Raw genomic sequence first — 17,799 nt, 5'->3', positions numbered from 1 at the left:
CAACGGAAATTTTCGTATTGTGCACATCTATTTAATGAAATACAATTCATGGCAAAATTTCAGGAAAAACTAATGGACGGTTATCTGGCAATCGTCCGGACTAACGGACGCATGGACAGATGCCACTGAAAACATAGGTCCTTCTCTGATAAATCGGGGGACCAATAATTGATATATATATATATATATATATATATATATATACACACACACCAGCTGCACTTACACAGCATCTTTTCAAGTTGTATAACATTTTCATTAATATGAGAAAAGATATGAGAAAAAAAACATGTTAATGTAAGGGAGATAACTCCTATTTTTAACTGAAATCGAAGTTATCTCCCTTTACAAGATTTGCGTTATACCAATTATGAATTTAACAATTTAAGTAGATTTTATAACCATAAAAGTTTTAACTACTGCCGAGTCAGTCAAATAATTGTAAGAAATAAATTCAGTGAAAAATATAAAATTGTTTATCTAATAACTAAAAAAACAAACAAACAAAACAAAACAACAATACATAAAATAGAGAAACAACGATTTTTTTTATTAATATTATAAATTGACTTTTGTGGCATATACGGCATAATCACGTTGACATACAGGTTCTTACCAGATCACCGAAGTTAAGCAACATTAAGCCTGGCTAGTACCAGATGGGTGACCATTTGGGAATTGTGCTCTCTGCTTATCTCGGCATTGTTTCCAGTCGTCCTGTACCTCAACTTGCTACTGGTATGCAACAATGTTGACTCAGGAGAGGCATGGTTGGAGACTGTGCAACTCTTGCCACACAAATTTACCGTGCAGGCACCCTTACAGTGGGTATCCATAGTCTGTCAAGACTGAAGGAAGCCACAAATTGACTTTTGCTATTTAGATTATAAATGAAAAAAAAAAATGACTAGATTAAAATAATTATTGTGAAAGAATAAAGCAAAATACTTTTTTTATTATTGCAAACAGGATATAACAATAATAAAAAATTGATTAGGCAGAATAAAATATCGCACATCGACATAAAATAAACATTTATAATTTAAATCTCACTTGGAAAATTTAAGCAACTTTATATGCAAGATATATATTATACTAGACAACAAAGATATATATTATACTCGACAGCAAAGATATATATTATACTAGACAACCCATTAGGTCAACGTAGGTATATTGTGCAATATTATATATATTCCGTCTTTTCTATTTTCTAATTTTTCTTGGTTTATGCTGCTGTTACCTTATTAATTCCTTTTTTCCTCATCTTCCACAAATTATCATCTCATTTGTCTGTCTTCCCACCATCTAAAAGATTTCATGTAATCAAAAATGGTCAGAGTTTTAATAGGTATACCAACCAAATTAGTGTGTGAAAAATGATTTAATATATGAAACTTCCCTTCACTTTCAGATTTACTTCTTTTTCATAGATAATTTTGATAAACAGAATTTAATTTTCTCTCTTTATAAATATGCAATTTTTTCTCTTGTGTCATAAGAAATGATTTTTCAGTTTACTTATTTTATTTTCACTGATAGATGATGGATTTTTTAGTTTTTGGTGTTTTTTCAACTTGATATGCAAGATACTTCTACAACTTTTCACCAAAGATTTTTCTCTTGGCCTCCAAAATCAACATAATTCTACTTTCCCCTGTTAATTACAGTATGAGTTGGTTCTGTGCAGTTATAGGAGGTTCACCCTCCCAAGCTTTACATTCTCTCTTTGAGAAGGGGTTAATTCATTGCTAATCGCCTGAGACGCCTCTGCTCAGGCATTTTTTGCAAGCCAGAGTGTACCTTCTCTCAGGTGCTAACTTTCCAATCCCACTTTCCGACTTTTGTTTCAAAAAGTGTGAGAGAAATAAATACTGTCTACAGCTTTTCTGAGAGTTTCATCCAGAAAGAAGCACAGGCAGTGTTGTTTTTTTTTTTTTTTTTTTCCAGGAGCTTTAAAGGAGCACCCGGAATAAAAAAAAAATTAAAAAAACATTGACACTTATTTGTGTCATCATATATATATATAGATATAATGTAATGCGAATGGTGAACCAGAATTAATCTGGTTGTGAAGAGAGGAATCACTCTGACCGGAAGAGATTTGTATTTGTCATGCTGGAAATCAGTTTGATAGAAATTAAGAGGATGCTGTGACTAGAAAATTAATGTGTGATGATCACATCCATCCATCGTTCTTTGATGAAGATGATGGCTGAGAAAGATAAAGTGATTAATACATTGTTTACCGAGGGAGAATCTTTTTTTTTTTGTTCTTATTGTACAAGGCAAATTGTATACTGTGAATAAGCAAACATGTCTACAGTAGGGAGTTAAGCAGCAAGATATCTGTTCAAAAATGTTAAATTACACTTAAATTTCTGCATGTTAGTACAGTTGGGGAAGCAGGTTGGTTGGTTGTTTTTGTTTTATGGCATATCAACCGTTTTCGGGTTATTTAATGCCGAATCCAAAGATTTTGAAGAAAAATATTTTTAATAGAATATATTTGTTGTTTTCAAGTCGGTTTCTATTTAACCCATAGTTGGGACCCTGACAGATACTACCACTCTGGATCAGAATGGACCTGGGAGCAATGGCAATTAAAGGGTGGCTCCACACTCCCTAAAACCCACAAGCTGGGGCCTTACCATTGGATATAGTTTAAGGTCATATCCAGGACCCCCATTAAGGGACTTTTACCCTCTGCAGGGAGGCAGTCGGTGTATTCTAATGCCCCACTGACATGGCCTGAGGAAGCAGGATACAGGGAGGGAATTCCAAAGTTTAGTAGTTTGAGGGAAGAAACTTTCAGAGTAGAAATCCCTCTACAGTGAAGACATGGGATTTTGTTGCTTGTCAAGTTAGTTGAGAGTATTTATGTTGAGGAGGCAGCAGTACTATGAGTTTGTTGGTACATATTCCATTAAATATGTTGGTACATATTCCATTAAATACTTGTAAAACAAGCATAGCGATGCAACTTGGCAGTGATGGGATAGGGGTTGGATCTTGGTTGACACTGTGGGATCTATTAGATTAGACACTTTTTGAGACCCTGTCTGAGAGAGAGGGAGAGAGAGAGAGACTAGTGGTTGATGCCCATATGTGGCAACGATATTTCAGATATGAGTGAATGTAGAGATACAGAATACTGTCAGGTTTGTGAGTGTTTTTATAACTCAGTAGAGGGAGCCCACATTTTTTACAGCAGCCTTGGCAATATCAATTTTTTTGTTCCATGACATGTTATCTGTGAATGTTAGGCCAAAGAGTTTGAATGATGAATCTCATTGGTGGCTGGATAGGTTCTTTATAATAGTTGAAGGAAAGAAGCTTTGTCTTAGTTAAATGTTATCATTCGTTTACGTCCCTATTCTATTAGAGACTAAAAGTAATTTTCTCCAGTTTCAGACGTTCGTTTGTCCCATACGTCTAATATAGAGTATGGTGTCATCAACAAATATACCTTGGACACAATTTCATCAGGGAGGTTCTTGATGAATATTAATAATGATCCAAATATTGACCCCTAACACCTGCATTAATGTCATGTTTGGATGGACAGCCATCGACCTCGACAACATGGATTTTTCTCTTGTCTGAGATCTGTGTATGACACAATCATGTTGACACACCGATCTCACCAGATCACCAAAGTTAAGCAACATTGAGCCTGGCCAGTACCAGATGGGTGACCATTTGGGAAGGCTAGGCCCTGTATGTACTGGGAAGGTTGGGTGTGGGGCCAGCACCTTCACCCCGAAAAAAGAACTCCTCGCTACAAAAGCATCTAAAAAGTTGCAGATGGCCTATGCTCCTCCAGGGGCTCAAGGCTATGGATGGAGAAGGGTCTGTTATATATGGTATGGTCCAGTAATACCATATAACTTCATTTTTATGAGAAGACCTTCATGGCAGACCTTATCAAATGCTTTGAATATATCATTCTTAACATGAGGAAAGAGAGGAAGGGGTCTTTCACCATAGGAAGATAATCATTATTCAGAAAGGACCATATCTTGCTTGTCATCATCGTCCTATATGCAAAGCAAAAACCGGAAGTAAAAAGAGCAGACAGAATTTTTTTTTACCATTTAATCGTAAATAAATTAATCAATAATTATTAGAAATACACACACACACAAAAAAAAAAAAAAAAAAAAAAAGAAACAATCTCATATAATCCTTCTTTGTTTTCGTTGCATTGGCTCTTTTTACTTTAGGGAGATTCTTTTTTTCGATTTCCTTTTTTCAACAAATTTTTTTTATTTTTACTTTTTTACAATTTTTTCAAAAGCTTTGTTTATTTTTGCGACAATTTAGATTTATTTACAAAGGATGCCGACTGGACTTTTTTCATAAACTAATAAATGTACATGAAGCCATGGCGCAAATGTTAAGTTATGTCCCTTACTTTGCCCCCCCCCCTACACTAAATTTGCTTTTTATTTGCTTTAGCCATGTTAGAATTGGACGCTGTAAATTGAATCACACACAAAGTTAACTTACTTGATTTTCTCCAAATCTCCACTTTTACAGCTAGTAAACAATTCCTGCAGATCCATAGTTGGAAGTTGTACTTTTTTTTCCGAACGTGGAAAAAAGAGCACTTCAATTCGAAGGCAATTAATAAAGACAAACTTGTACAAGTCGTGGATGAATTTGCACGATGCTATACTTTAACAATATCTCTCCAGTTCCGTTCGGAGGTTCCTCCTCCTCCCCGAGAGCAAATATATGACAGACCTTGTAAGCCAGCAAGCTTTCTTCTTTAAGAGTACTGGAAGGATAAGATTGATCATTAACGAAAGAAAAGATTTAATTAATCAACTAAAATAGTTTTCTCATTGTGATGAATTCCTCTTTGTCATTGCAAAGACGGTAATTTACTGTAAAGGAAGAAGACATTGTCGTCGTCGTCGTCCATGAAAATCGGATTTTTGGTACGAATGGAAAAGTGACAAGTTGTGGCCACCCACAACAATAACGATCATGCAAGAATGGCCACCTTTTCGTACGAGAATAACTTAAACTTGTGGTAGACGTATACATTTAGTACAGAATGCTTTATTGGTAAAATTGCAGTATAATTAACAATTAAAACCAGCCAAATAACTTATACCAAACGCAGTAGAAATTATCTACCGACTTTAGCTTTAACGTGTTCAAACTGTAAGCTGAGGGTTTTTAGCTTATCGTCGCTCTAAAACCAAAATTGCTGACAACGTCAGGCCTTATCTTGGTTATCCTTCAGAACAGATACTACATACTAGCTTTAGCCAAATGTTGTTTCATCGAATTTCTGTATAAAAAAATATAAAGTTTAAGACGGTAATTTTTAAATCGTTTTATGTTTTACTTGCAGTATTATCAATAAAAATGTGAAAAAGATAAATTTATTTCTCTCATATATATATATATATATATAGAGAGAGAGAGAGAGAGAGAGAGAGAGAAAACAAATTGCGTATTTTTATAAAACGAATATGTACCTATTTACTATGCCTCCACACGGGGCAGAGTTAGACACCAGGGTCGTTTTTTTAACGTGGAGAAAAGGTACAAAAATAATTCGTTAATCACGTTATAAGCATAAGTTAAAATAAGTACATTTAGAGTGCATGTTCGAACTTGGTAAAAGAGTTGGCTAGAACGCCTCGGAAAGTCACAGGAACGTTTTTGTTTTCCATATAAATTTAAAAAAAAAAAAAAAAAAGCAATATTTCACCCCGAAAAAATGTTTAGAAATTTAAAATCTAAAGTTAACATGAAAATTAAACTTTTAAAAACGACTAAAAATGTGGATTTTAAAAATTAAGTAATTTTTATGTTATGAAAACCCTTCTTTTTTTTTTTGTTTTTTTTTTGTTTTTTTACTCAACATAGAACATTTTTGTTAATGAAAAGTTTAATATTAGGTCTTTAATTTCATCAAAATGTTTTTAAATCGGTTATTTTTGTTACAATGTTTCGAATGTGGGATGGGTTTGTTATTGTTTACATCGAAAGTCCGAAAATTTTTCAGTGAAAACAAAACTAGCTTCTTCAGTTTTGCTTTTTTATTTACCTTTTTTACGTTAATATTTTGTTTTGTAGATAGAAAAAAAAACACTTATGATGTTCGCATTTACTATGAAACTGCAGTATAAGTCCTTTTTAGTTATTGTGTGTGTGTGTGTGTGTGTGTGTGCTCCTTCTTGTTGATGTTATTTTTTGCGACAATATTATTAAACAAGCAATTATTTACTCCGTAGGGCTGGAAATAAACAAAAAAAATACTACAATGTGAAAATACTGTCGGAAATTTGTCATGTTAAAAAAGCTTACATAGACTAAGACAAACTCTTATGTATAGCGTCGTAATATTTGTTTAAGGGATGGAAAAAGATGGAGAGGGCAGGCAGTTTGTTGGGTTTTTTGGGGTTTTTTTTGTACGGTTTCAAATATGTTTTGTTTTTTGTTATGATATCAAACCGTTTCCAGCTGAAATCTTGCAAATCATAGCAATCTGCAAACCTTCTCGAAATGTCCACAAAGAAAAAAAAAAAAAGCCGAACTAGCAACACTAATTCGTTGTTTCTCAATCAGTTTTTTTTTCATTGAAAATAATTCCTTCGTAAATCTTGTCCGCATTTAAGAGTTATCTCCCCTTTTCGACGTCTCGATTTAGGTAAAAATTCAGATTAGTTAAAACTTAGAACTCGTAAACAAAAACTAACAGATAATTCATAGTAAACGCAATATAATTAAGTTCGCAGTTACACTCGGCCAAGTCGAAAATAAGTTCAACTCTAGAAGGTCATATTACGATGTTACGGCGTCTAATTACTAAATCATTACGCACGGTAAAGTTTTAAAATATTTTGCACTAGCGGGGGTACCCGGCGTTGCCCGAGTGTTTGTTTCCGGGACGGGGTGGGGGGAGTTTTATAAAATGTTGTGGTAGGTAAGTAGGAAGGAGCAAACCCGGAGTCATGAGTAAAAGTAGGAAAATAAAGTGTGAAAAAAAAAAAAAAAAAGAAAAAACATCTGCAACGTTAACAGTTCGGCCACCGATTTTTTTTTTTTTTTAATGAAAGCTCATGTTATGCTTATATCGTCAAGTAAATACCGGACACTGACGGCAATTTTTTCTATTTCGTTCAATGTTTTCTTTTAGATATTAAAAAAAAAAATTCACTCGATAAAGTAAAAATAAGATATAATAATCAAAAGCTCATGTATTTCATTAAGAGAATTAAAAAAAAAAAATCGGTCCACTGGATTTTTTGTTTAACGGAAAAAACTTATAAGTGAATATGCGCTTTTTTTCACTTATGGAGGACCCAAAATACTTAAGACATTAATTCTGGCGTTTATAAATCACCGTAAGATAATCGCGAAAAAAATCAGAGAATTCTCTCCCTTTATTTGAACTGTTAATAAATCTGAGTTCGCGTTTTGTTTTTAAATCCTTGTTTAAAAAAGTATTTTATTTAAAAAGGACATGGAATATAAGTATAAATATGGATACATTCTTAACAATGAACAATGGAAGTACACATTAAATAGAATTTTTTATAGGTAAGTGATTTTTTAAAAATTTATATATATTTTTTTATAATCAAACTAAATAAAATTTCGTGGATTTTCTTCAAATCTTTTTGAAAGAAAACCGATTTAAAAAAAATAAATATTGCATAATTTGCTATTAAACTTGTTATTTTTTTTAAATTTTGGTCTTTGCTCCTTTAATTGAAAAAAAAATTAGGGTCTGAATTAAATTTTTCAAGTAGTTATAAGCTTCGAAAGATAGTAAGTTATTTATTCAGGTTCATATACAGCATTTTTATGGCCGATTCTGATACACCTACAGAATAGGTACAAAACGTCCCCCTCCCGATGTTAAGAAAGGCTTTTTAAATAATAGCGTTATTATTTCAGCACGGATCAATAAGTGCACTAGTAGCAGTGTCAGAAACCAACATTAAAAATGCGTGAAAAAAAATTGAATAATTCGACCTCCTATCTTTCCAAACTTATATAACTACTTGAAACATGTAATTCAAACCCTAATTTTTTTTCAATTAAAGGAAAAAATTCCAAATTTTAAAAAAATAACAGGTTTAATAGCAAATTATGCAATATTTGTTTTTTTTTAAATCGGTTTTCTTTAAAATAAATTTAAAGGAAATCAACAAATTTTAACTTGCTTCGATAAATATATGTATATATAAATTCCAAACAATCACTTACATATAAAAAAATACTATTCAATTGGTAGTCCATTATTCATTGTTAAGAATTTATCCATATTTATATTTTAAATTCCATGTATTTTTTAAATAAAATAATTCTTTTAAAGAACTATTTGAAAATACCGCCATTGCGTAAGCATTGTTATGTTTTAGCGAAACGCCGGAAGCGGTGTTCATTCTTGTTTTGAAATACGGATGGACAGAAAGAAATAAAAACCACACGTTCGCGTTAGCCATCTAGCCTTGTGTGTGAAGAAATATGTGTCTCCATTTTACTTATAAGTTTTTGTCTTAAGAAAAAAAAAAAAAAAACAGTCGAGTAATTTTTTATTTATTTTTTCTTTTCTCAAAGAAGTACATGAGTTTTTGATTTAATATATTTTATTTCTACTTCATGGAGTGAATTTGTTTTTTTTATATCTAAAAAAACCATTGAATGAAATAGAAATAAGTGTCATAATTAAACGAAACATTCTGTGCAGTAAAAGAACATTATAAGGTTTCACATAAAAAAAGTTGTTTTAAAAAAAAAAAGTTTTAAACTGGACTTTACAGGTAAATTTGCAAATAACTGTATTTTTTGTTTTAAATTAGCTTATTTTATTTATTGATCTTTTATCTTCAATTTGTGATATATAAATTTGAGGTGAGAAAATTAATTATTTTCATTTTAATAGACATTTCAAAATGGGGGAGGTGAATTAAAAAAACACCCTTGTCTAGAATATTATATTCGGTTTATTGGAAAGAGCATAAAATTTCACATTGAAACTAAAAATATCGTAAAAATTGAACCACTAGAAAAATTTTGATAGATTTTTAAAGTGAAAAAATTGAAAAAAAATGAACTCGTAAAATTCAATTGATTTTATTACGTAAAAAAAAATGACTACATGAAGGCTCGCAGGCACTTTGTAAACACTGTTTTTTAAAAAATTTAAAATAATATTTCTATTATTTTATAAACGACTTTAATAATTTATTTGGGAAGTATATTTCATAAAGAAAATAACCCACTTTAAAAGGAGAAATTATCAGTTTTTTTTATATATTTTATTCGCAGTTTTTTGTTAGGGTTGTCAAAAATTTCTCCTAAATTCTGACACACCTAGTGCACTAATACCAAAATTCTGACAGACCTAGTGCACTAGTTCCAAAATTCTGACACACCCAGTGCACTAGTACCAAAATTCTGACACACCTTGTGCACTAGTACCAAAATTATGACACACCTAGTGCACTAGTACCAAAATTCTGACACACCTAGTGCACTAGTACCAAAATTCTGACACACCTAGTGTACTAGTACAAAAATCATGACACACCTAGTGCACTAGAACCAAAATACTGACACACCTAGTGCACTAGTACCAAAATTCTGACACACCTAGTGCACTAGTACCAAAATTCTGACACACCTAGTGCACTAGTACCAAAATTATGACACACCTAGTGCACTAGTACCAAAATTCTGCCACACCTAGTGCACTAGTACCAAAATTCTGACACACTTACTGCACTAGTACCAAAATTCTGCCAAACCTAGTGCACTAGTACCAAAATTCTGACACACCTACTGCACTAGTACAACTATTCTGACACACCTATTGCACTAGTACCAACATTCTGACACACCTAGTGCACTAGTACCAAAATTCTGACATACCTAGTGCACTAGTACCAAAATTATGACACACCTAGTGCACTAGTACCAAAATTCTGACACACCTAGTGCACTAGTACCAAAATTATGACACAGCTAATGCACTAGTACCAAAATTCTGACACACCTAGTGCACTAGTACCAAAATTCCGACACACCTACTGCACTAGTACCAAAATTCTGACACACCTAATGCACTAGTACAAAAATTCTGACACACCAACTGGACTAGTACCAAAATTCTGACACACCTAGTGCACTAGTACCAAAATTCTGACACACCTAGTGCACTAGTACCAAAATTCTGACACACCTACTGCACTAGTACCAAAATTCTGACACACCTAGTGCACTAGTACAAAAATTCTGACACACCTACTGCACTAGTACCAAAATTCTGACACACCTAGTGCACTAGTACAAAAATTCTGACACACCTACTGCACTAGTACAAAAATTCTGACACACCTACTGCACTAGTACCAAAATTCTGACACACCTAGTGCACTAGTACAAAAATTCTGACACACCTACTGCACTAGTACCAAAATTCTGACACACCTAGTGCACTAGTACCAAAATTCTGACACACCTAGTGCACTAGTACCAAAATTGTGACACACCTACTGCACTAGTACAAAAATTCTGACACACCTACTGCACTAGTACCAAAATTCTGACACACCTAGTGCACTAGTACCAAAATTCTGACACGCCTACTGCACTCCTACCAAAATTTGGACACACCTACTGCACTAGTACCAAAATTCTGACACACCTAGTGCACTAGTACCAAAATTCCGACACACCTACTCCACTAGTACCAAAATTCTGACACACCTAGTGCACTAGTACCAAAATTCTGACAAACCTAGTGCACTAGTACCAAAATTCTGACACACCTACTGCACTAGTACCAAAATTCTGACACACCTAGTGCACTAGTACCAAAATTCTGACACACCTAGTGCACTAGTACCAAACCTCTGACACACCTAATGCACTAGTACCAAAATTCTGACACACCTAATGCACTAGCATCAAAATTCTGACACACCTAGTGCACTAGTACCAAAATTCTGACACACCTAGTGCACTAGTACAAAAATTCTGACACACCTACTGCACTAGTACTAAAATTCTGACACACCTAATGCACTAGTACTAAAATTCTCACACACCTAGTGCACTAGTACCAAAATTATGACACACCTAGTGCACTAGTACAAATATTCTGACACACCCACTGCACTAGTACTAAAATTCTGACACACCTAATGCACTAGTACCAAAATTCTCACACACCTAGTGCACTAGTACCAAAATTCTGACACACCTATTGCACTAGTACCAACATTCCGACACACCTACTGCACTAGTACCAAAATTCTGACACACCTAGTGCACTAGTACCAAAATTCTGACACAGCTAATGCACTAGTACCAAAATTCTGACACACCTACTGAACTAGTACCAAAATTCCGACACACCTACTGCACTAGTACCAAAATTCTGACACACCTAATGCACTAGTACAAAAATTCTGACACACCAACTGCACTAGTACCAAAATTCTGACACACCTAGTGCACTAGTACCAAAATTCTGACACACCTAGTGCACTAGTACCAAAATTCTGACACACCTACTGCACTAGTACCAAAATTCTGACACACCTAGTGCACTAGTACAAAAATTCTGACACACCTAATGCACTAGTACCAAAATTCTGACACACCTAGTGCACTAGTACAAAAATTCTGACACACCTACTGCACTAGTACAAAAATTCTGACACACCTACTGCACTAGTACCAAAATTCTGACACACCTAGTGCACTAGTACAAAAATTCTGACACACCTACTGCACTAGTACCAAAATTCTGACACACCTAGTGCACTAGTACCAAAATTCTGACACACCTAGTGCACTAGTACCAAAATTGTGACACACCTACTGCACTAGTACAAAAATTCTGACACACCTACTGCACTAGTACCAAAATTCTGACACACCTAGTGCACTAGTACCAAAATTCTGACACGCCTACTGCACTCCTACCAAAATTTGGACACACCTACTGCACTAGTACCAAAATTCTGACACACCTAGTGCACTAGTACCAAAATTCTGACACACCTAGTGCACTAGTACCAAAATTCTGACACACCTAGTGCACTAGTACCAAAATTCTGACAAACCTAGTGCACTAGTACCAAAATTCTGACACACCTACTGCACTAGTACCAAAATTCTGACACACCTAGTGCACTAGTACCAAAATTCTGACACACCTAGTGCACTAGTACCAAACCTCTGACACACCTAATGCACTAGTACCAAAATTCTGACACACCTAATGCACTAGCATCAAAATTCTGACACACCTAGTGCACTAGTACCAAAATTCTGACACACCTAGTGCACTAGTACAAAAATTCTGACACACCTACTGCACTAGTACTAAAATTCTGACACACCTAATGCACTAGTACTAAAATTCTCACACACCTAGTGCACTAGTACCAAAATTATGACACACCTAGTGCACTAGTACAAATATTCTGACACACCCACTGCACTAGTACTAAAATTCTGACACACCTAATGCACTAGTACCAAAATTCTCACACACCTAGTGCACTAGTACCAAAATTCTGACACACCTATTGCACTAGTACCAACATTCCGACACACCTACTGCACTAGTACCAAAATTCTGACACACCTAGTGCACTAGTACCAAAATTCTGACACACCTAATGCACTAGTACCAAAATTCTGACACACCTACTGAACTAGTACCAAAATTCTGACACACCTACTGCACTAGTACCAATATTCTGACACACCTAGTGCACTAGTACCAAAATTCTGACACACCTAGTGCACTAGTACAAAAATTCTGACACACCTAATGCACTAGTACTAAAATTCTGACACACCTACTGCACTAGTACCAAAATTCTGACACACCTAGTGCACTAGTACCAAAATTCTGACACACCTAATGCACTAGTACCAAAATTCTGACACACCTAGTGCACTAGTACCAAAATTCTGACACACCTAATGCACTAGTACCAAAATTCTGACACACCTAATGCACTAGTACCAAAATTCTGACACACCTAGTGCACTAGTACCAAAATTATGACACACCTACTGCACTAGTACCAAAATTCTGACACACCTAGTGCACTAGTACCAAAATTCTGACACACCTAGTGCACTAGTACCAAAATTCTGACACACCTAATGCACTAGTACTAAAATTCTGACACACCTAGTGCACTAGTACCAAAATTCTGACACACCTAGTGCACTAGTACCAAAATTCTGACACACCTAATGCACTAGTACCAAAATTCTGACACACCTAGTGCACTAGTACCAAAATTCTGACACACCTAATGCACTAGTACCAAAATTCTGACACACCTAATGCCCTAGCATCAAAATTCTGACACACCTAGTGCACTAGTACCAAAATTCTGACACACCTAATGCACTAGTACCAAAGTTCTGACACACCTACTGCACTAGTACAAAAATTCTGACACACCTAGTGCACTAGTACCAGAATTCTGACACACCTAATGCACTAGTACCAAAATTCTGACACACCTAGTGCACTAGTACCAAAATTCTGACACACCTAGTGCACTAGTACAAAAATTCTGACACACCTACTGCACTAGTACTAAAATTCTGACACACCTAATGCACTAGTACTAAAATTCTCACACACCTAGTGCACTAGTACCAAAATTATGACACACCTTGTGCACTAGTACAAAAATTCTGACACACCTACTGCACTAGTACTAAAAGTCTGACACACCTAATGCACTAGTACCAAAATTCACACACACCTAGTGCACTAGTACCAAAATTCTGACACACCTATTGCACTAGTACCAAAATTCCGACACACCTACTGCACTAGTACCAAAATTCTGACACACCTAGTGCACTAGTACCAAAATTCTGACACACCTAATGCACTAGTACCAAAATTCTGACACACCTACTGAACTAGTACTAAAATTCTGACACACCTAATGCACTAGTACCAAAATTCTGACACACCTACTGAACTAGTACCAAAATTCTGACACACCTAATGCACTAGTACCAAAATTCTGACACACCTACTGAACTAGTACAAAAATTCTGACACGCCTACTGCACTAGTACCAAAATTCTGACACACCTAATGCACTAGTACCAAAATTCTGACACACCTACTGCACTAGTACCAAAATTCTGACACACCTTATGCACTAATACCAAAATTCTGACACACCTACTGCACAAGTACCAAAATTCTGACACACCTAGTGCACTAGTACCAAAATTCTGACACACCTAATTCACTAGTACCAAAATTCTGACACACCTAATGCACTAGTACCAAAATTCTGACACACCTAGTGCACTAGCACCAAAATTCTGACACACCTAGTGCACTAGTACAAAAATTCTGACCCACCTAGTGCACTAGTACCAAAATTTTGACACACCTAATGCACTAGTACCAAAATTCTGACACACCTACTGAACTAGTACCAAAATTCTGACACACCTACTGCACTAGTACCAAAATTCTGACACACCTAATGCACTAGTGCCAAAATTCTGACACACCTACTGCACTAGTACCAAAATTCTGACACACCTTATGCACTAATACCAAAATTCTGACACACCTACTGCACAAGTACCAAAATTCTGACACACCTAGTGCACTAGTACCAAAATTCTGACACACCTAATGCACTAGTACCAAAATTTAGACACACCTAATGCACTAGTACCAAAATTCTGACACACCTAGTGCACTAGCACCAAAATTCTGACACACCTAGTGCACTAGTACAAAAATTCTGACCCACCTAGTGCACTAGTACCAAAATTTTGACACACCTAATGCACTAGTACCAAAATTCTGACACACCTACTGCACTAGTACCAAAATTCTGAGGCACCTAGTGCACTAGTACCAAAATTCTTACACACCTAATGCACTAGTACCAAAATTCTGACACAGCTAATGCACTAGCACCAAAATTCTGACACACCTAATGCACTAGTACCAAAATTCTGGATATTGGGGCCACTGGGACAGGGAGTGGACATCGACTAGCTTTGAAATGGAGAGCTGGATATTGGGGTCACTGAGACAGTGAACATTGGCGGGCACTGGAACAGGGAGTAGACATTTGCGGGCACTGGAACAAGGAGGTGAACATTGGCGGGCACGGGAACAGGGAGGTGAACATAAACAGGCACTGGAACAGGGAGGTGAACATTGGCGAGCACTGGAACAGGGAGGTGAACATTGGTGGGCACTGGAACAGGGAGGTGAACATTAACAGGCACTGGAACAGGGAGGTGAACATTGGCGGGCACGGGAACAGGGAGGTGAACATTAACAGGCACTGGAACAGGGAGGTGAACATTGGCGGGCACTGGAACAGGGAGGTGAACATTGGCGGGCACGGGAACAGGGAGGTGAACATTAACAGGCACTGGAACAGGAAGGTGAACATTGGCGGGCACGGGAATAGGGAGGTGAACATTAACAGGCACTGGAACAGGGAGGTGAACATTGGCGGGCACTGGAACAGGGAGGTGAACATTAACAGGCACTGGAACAGGGAGGTGAACATTAACAGGCACTGGAACAGGGAGGTGAACATTAACAGGCACTGGAACAGGGAGGTGAACATTAACAGGCACTGGAACAGGGAGGTGAACATTAGCGGGCACTGGAACAGGGAGGTCAACATTAACAGGCACTGGAACAGGGAGGTGAACATTAACAGGCACTGGAACAGGGAGGTGAACATTGGCGGGCACTGGAACAGGGAGGTGAACATTAACAGGCACTGGAACAGTGAGGTGAACATTGGCGGGCACTGGAACAGTGAGGTGAACATTAACAGGCACTGGAACAGTGAGGTGAACATTGGTGGGCACTGGAACAGGAAGGTGAACATTGGCGGGCACGAGAACAGGGAGGTGAATATTAACAGGCACTGGAACAGGGAGGTGAACATTGGTGGGCACTGGAACAGTGAGGTGAACATTAACAGGCACTGGAATAGGGAGGTGAACATTAACAGGCACTGGAACAGGGAGGTGAACATTGGTGGGCACTGGAACAGGGAGGTGAACATTAACAGGCACTGGAACAGGGAGGTGAACATTAACAGGCACTGGAACAGTGAGGTGAACATTGCCGGGCACTGGAATAGGGAGTTGAACATTGGCGGGCACTGGAACAGGGAGGTTAACATTGGCGGGCACTGGAACAGGGAGGTGAACATTAACAGGCACTGGAACAGGGCGGTGAACATTAACAGGCACTGGAACAGTGAGGTGAACATTGGCGGGAACTGGAATAGGGAGGTGAACATTAACAGGCACTGGAACAGTGAGGTGAACATTGGCGGGCACTTGAATAGGGAGGTGAACATTAACAGGCACTGGAACAGGGAGGTGAACATTAACAGGCACTGGTACAGTGAGGTGAACATTGGCGGGCACTGGAATAGGGAGGTGAACATTAACAGGCACTGGAATAGGGAGGGGAACATTAACAGGCACTGGAACAGGGAGGTGAACATTGGCGGGCACTGGAATAGGGAGGTGAACATTAACAGGCACTGGAACAGGGAGGTGAACATTAACAGGCACTGGAACAGTGAGGTGAACATTAACAGGCACTGGAACAGGGAGGTGAACATTAACAGGCACTGGAACAGGGAGGTGAACATTAACAGGCACTGGAACAGGGAGGTGAACATTAACAGGCACTGGAACAGTTAGGTGAACATTAACAGGCACTGGAACAGGGAGGTGAACATTGGCGGGAACTGGAACAGGGAGGTGAACATTAACAGGCACTGGAACAGGGAGGTGAACATTGGCGGGCACTGGAACAGGGAGGTCAACATTGGCGGGCACTGGAACAGGGAGGTGAACATTAACAGGCACTGGAACAGTAAGGTGAACATTCGCGGGCACTGGAACAAGGAGGTGAACATCACACGCACTGGAACAGGGAGGTTTACATTAACAGGCACTGGAACAGGATGGTGAACATTGGCGGGCACGCGAACAGGGAGGTTTACATTGGCGGGCACTGGAACAAGGAGGTGAACATTGGCGGGCACTGGAACAGGGAGGTTAACATTGGCGGGCAAGGCAACAGGGAGGTGAACATTAACAGGCACTGGAACAGGGAGGTAAACATTGGTGGGCACGGAAACAAGGAGGTTAACATGAACAGGCACTGGAACAGGGAGGTGAACATTGCCGGGCACTGGAACAGGGAGGTGAACATTGCCGGGCACTGGAACAGGGAGCTGAACATTGCCGGGCACTGGAACAGGGAGGTGAACCTTAACAGGCACTGGAACAGGGAGGTTTACATTAACAGGCAAGGGAACAAGGAGGTGAACATTGGCGGGCACTGGAACAGGGAGGTTAACATTGCCGGGCATTGGAACAGGGAGGTGAACATTAACAGGCACTGGAACAGGGAGGTGAACATTGGCGAGCACTGGGAGAGGGAGGTGAACATTAACAGGCACTGGAACAGGGAGGTGAACATTGGCAGGCACGGGAACAGGGAGGTGAATATTTACAGGCACTGGAACAAGGAGGTGAATATTGGCGGGCACTGGAACAGGGAGGTGAACATTGGCGGGCATGGGAACAGGGAGGTGAACATTGGCGGGCACTGGAACAGGGAGGTGAACATTGGCGGGCACTGGAATAGGGAGGTGAACATTAACAGGCACTGGAACAGGGAGGTGAACATTAACAGGCACTGGAACAGGGAGGTGAACATTAACAGGCACTGGAACAGTTAGGTGAACA

General features: G+C 37.9%; 1 protein-coding gene across 1 annotated transcript in view; it reads right to left on the bottom strand.

Annotated features, from left to right (window-relative positions):
• LOC145265429 (ankyrin repeat and BTB/POZ domain-containing protein 1-like) overlaps window positions 1-5,229 on the bottom strand; it is a 188,295-nt gene extending 183,066 nt beyond the window's left edge. Inside the window, exon 1 of the mRNA XM_080121262.1 lies at window positions 4,513-5,229. Coding sequence (XP_079977388.1) covers window positions 4,513-4,568 — 56 coding nt within the window. The 5' untranslated portion in view covers window positions 4,569-5,229. The remainder of the gene's footprint in view (window positions 1-4,512) is intronic.
• Between the last annotated feature and the right edge of the window lie 12,570 nt (window positions 5,230-17,799).

The sequence above is a fragment of the Euprymna scolopes genome, chromosome 40, assembly GCF_053919585.1.
Source record: "Euprymna scolopes isolate OS-2025 chromosome 40, ASM5391958v1, whole genome shotgun sequence".
Taxonomy (NCBI): Eukaryota; Metazoa; Mollusca; class Cephalopoda; order Sepiida; family Sepiolidae; genus Euprymna; species Euprymna scolopes.
This window is presented reverse-complemented; position numbering and strand designations above follow the sequence as displayed.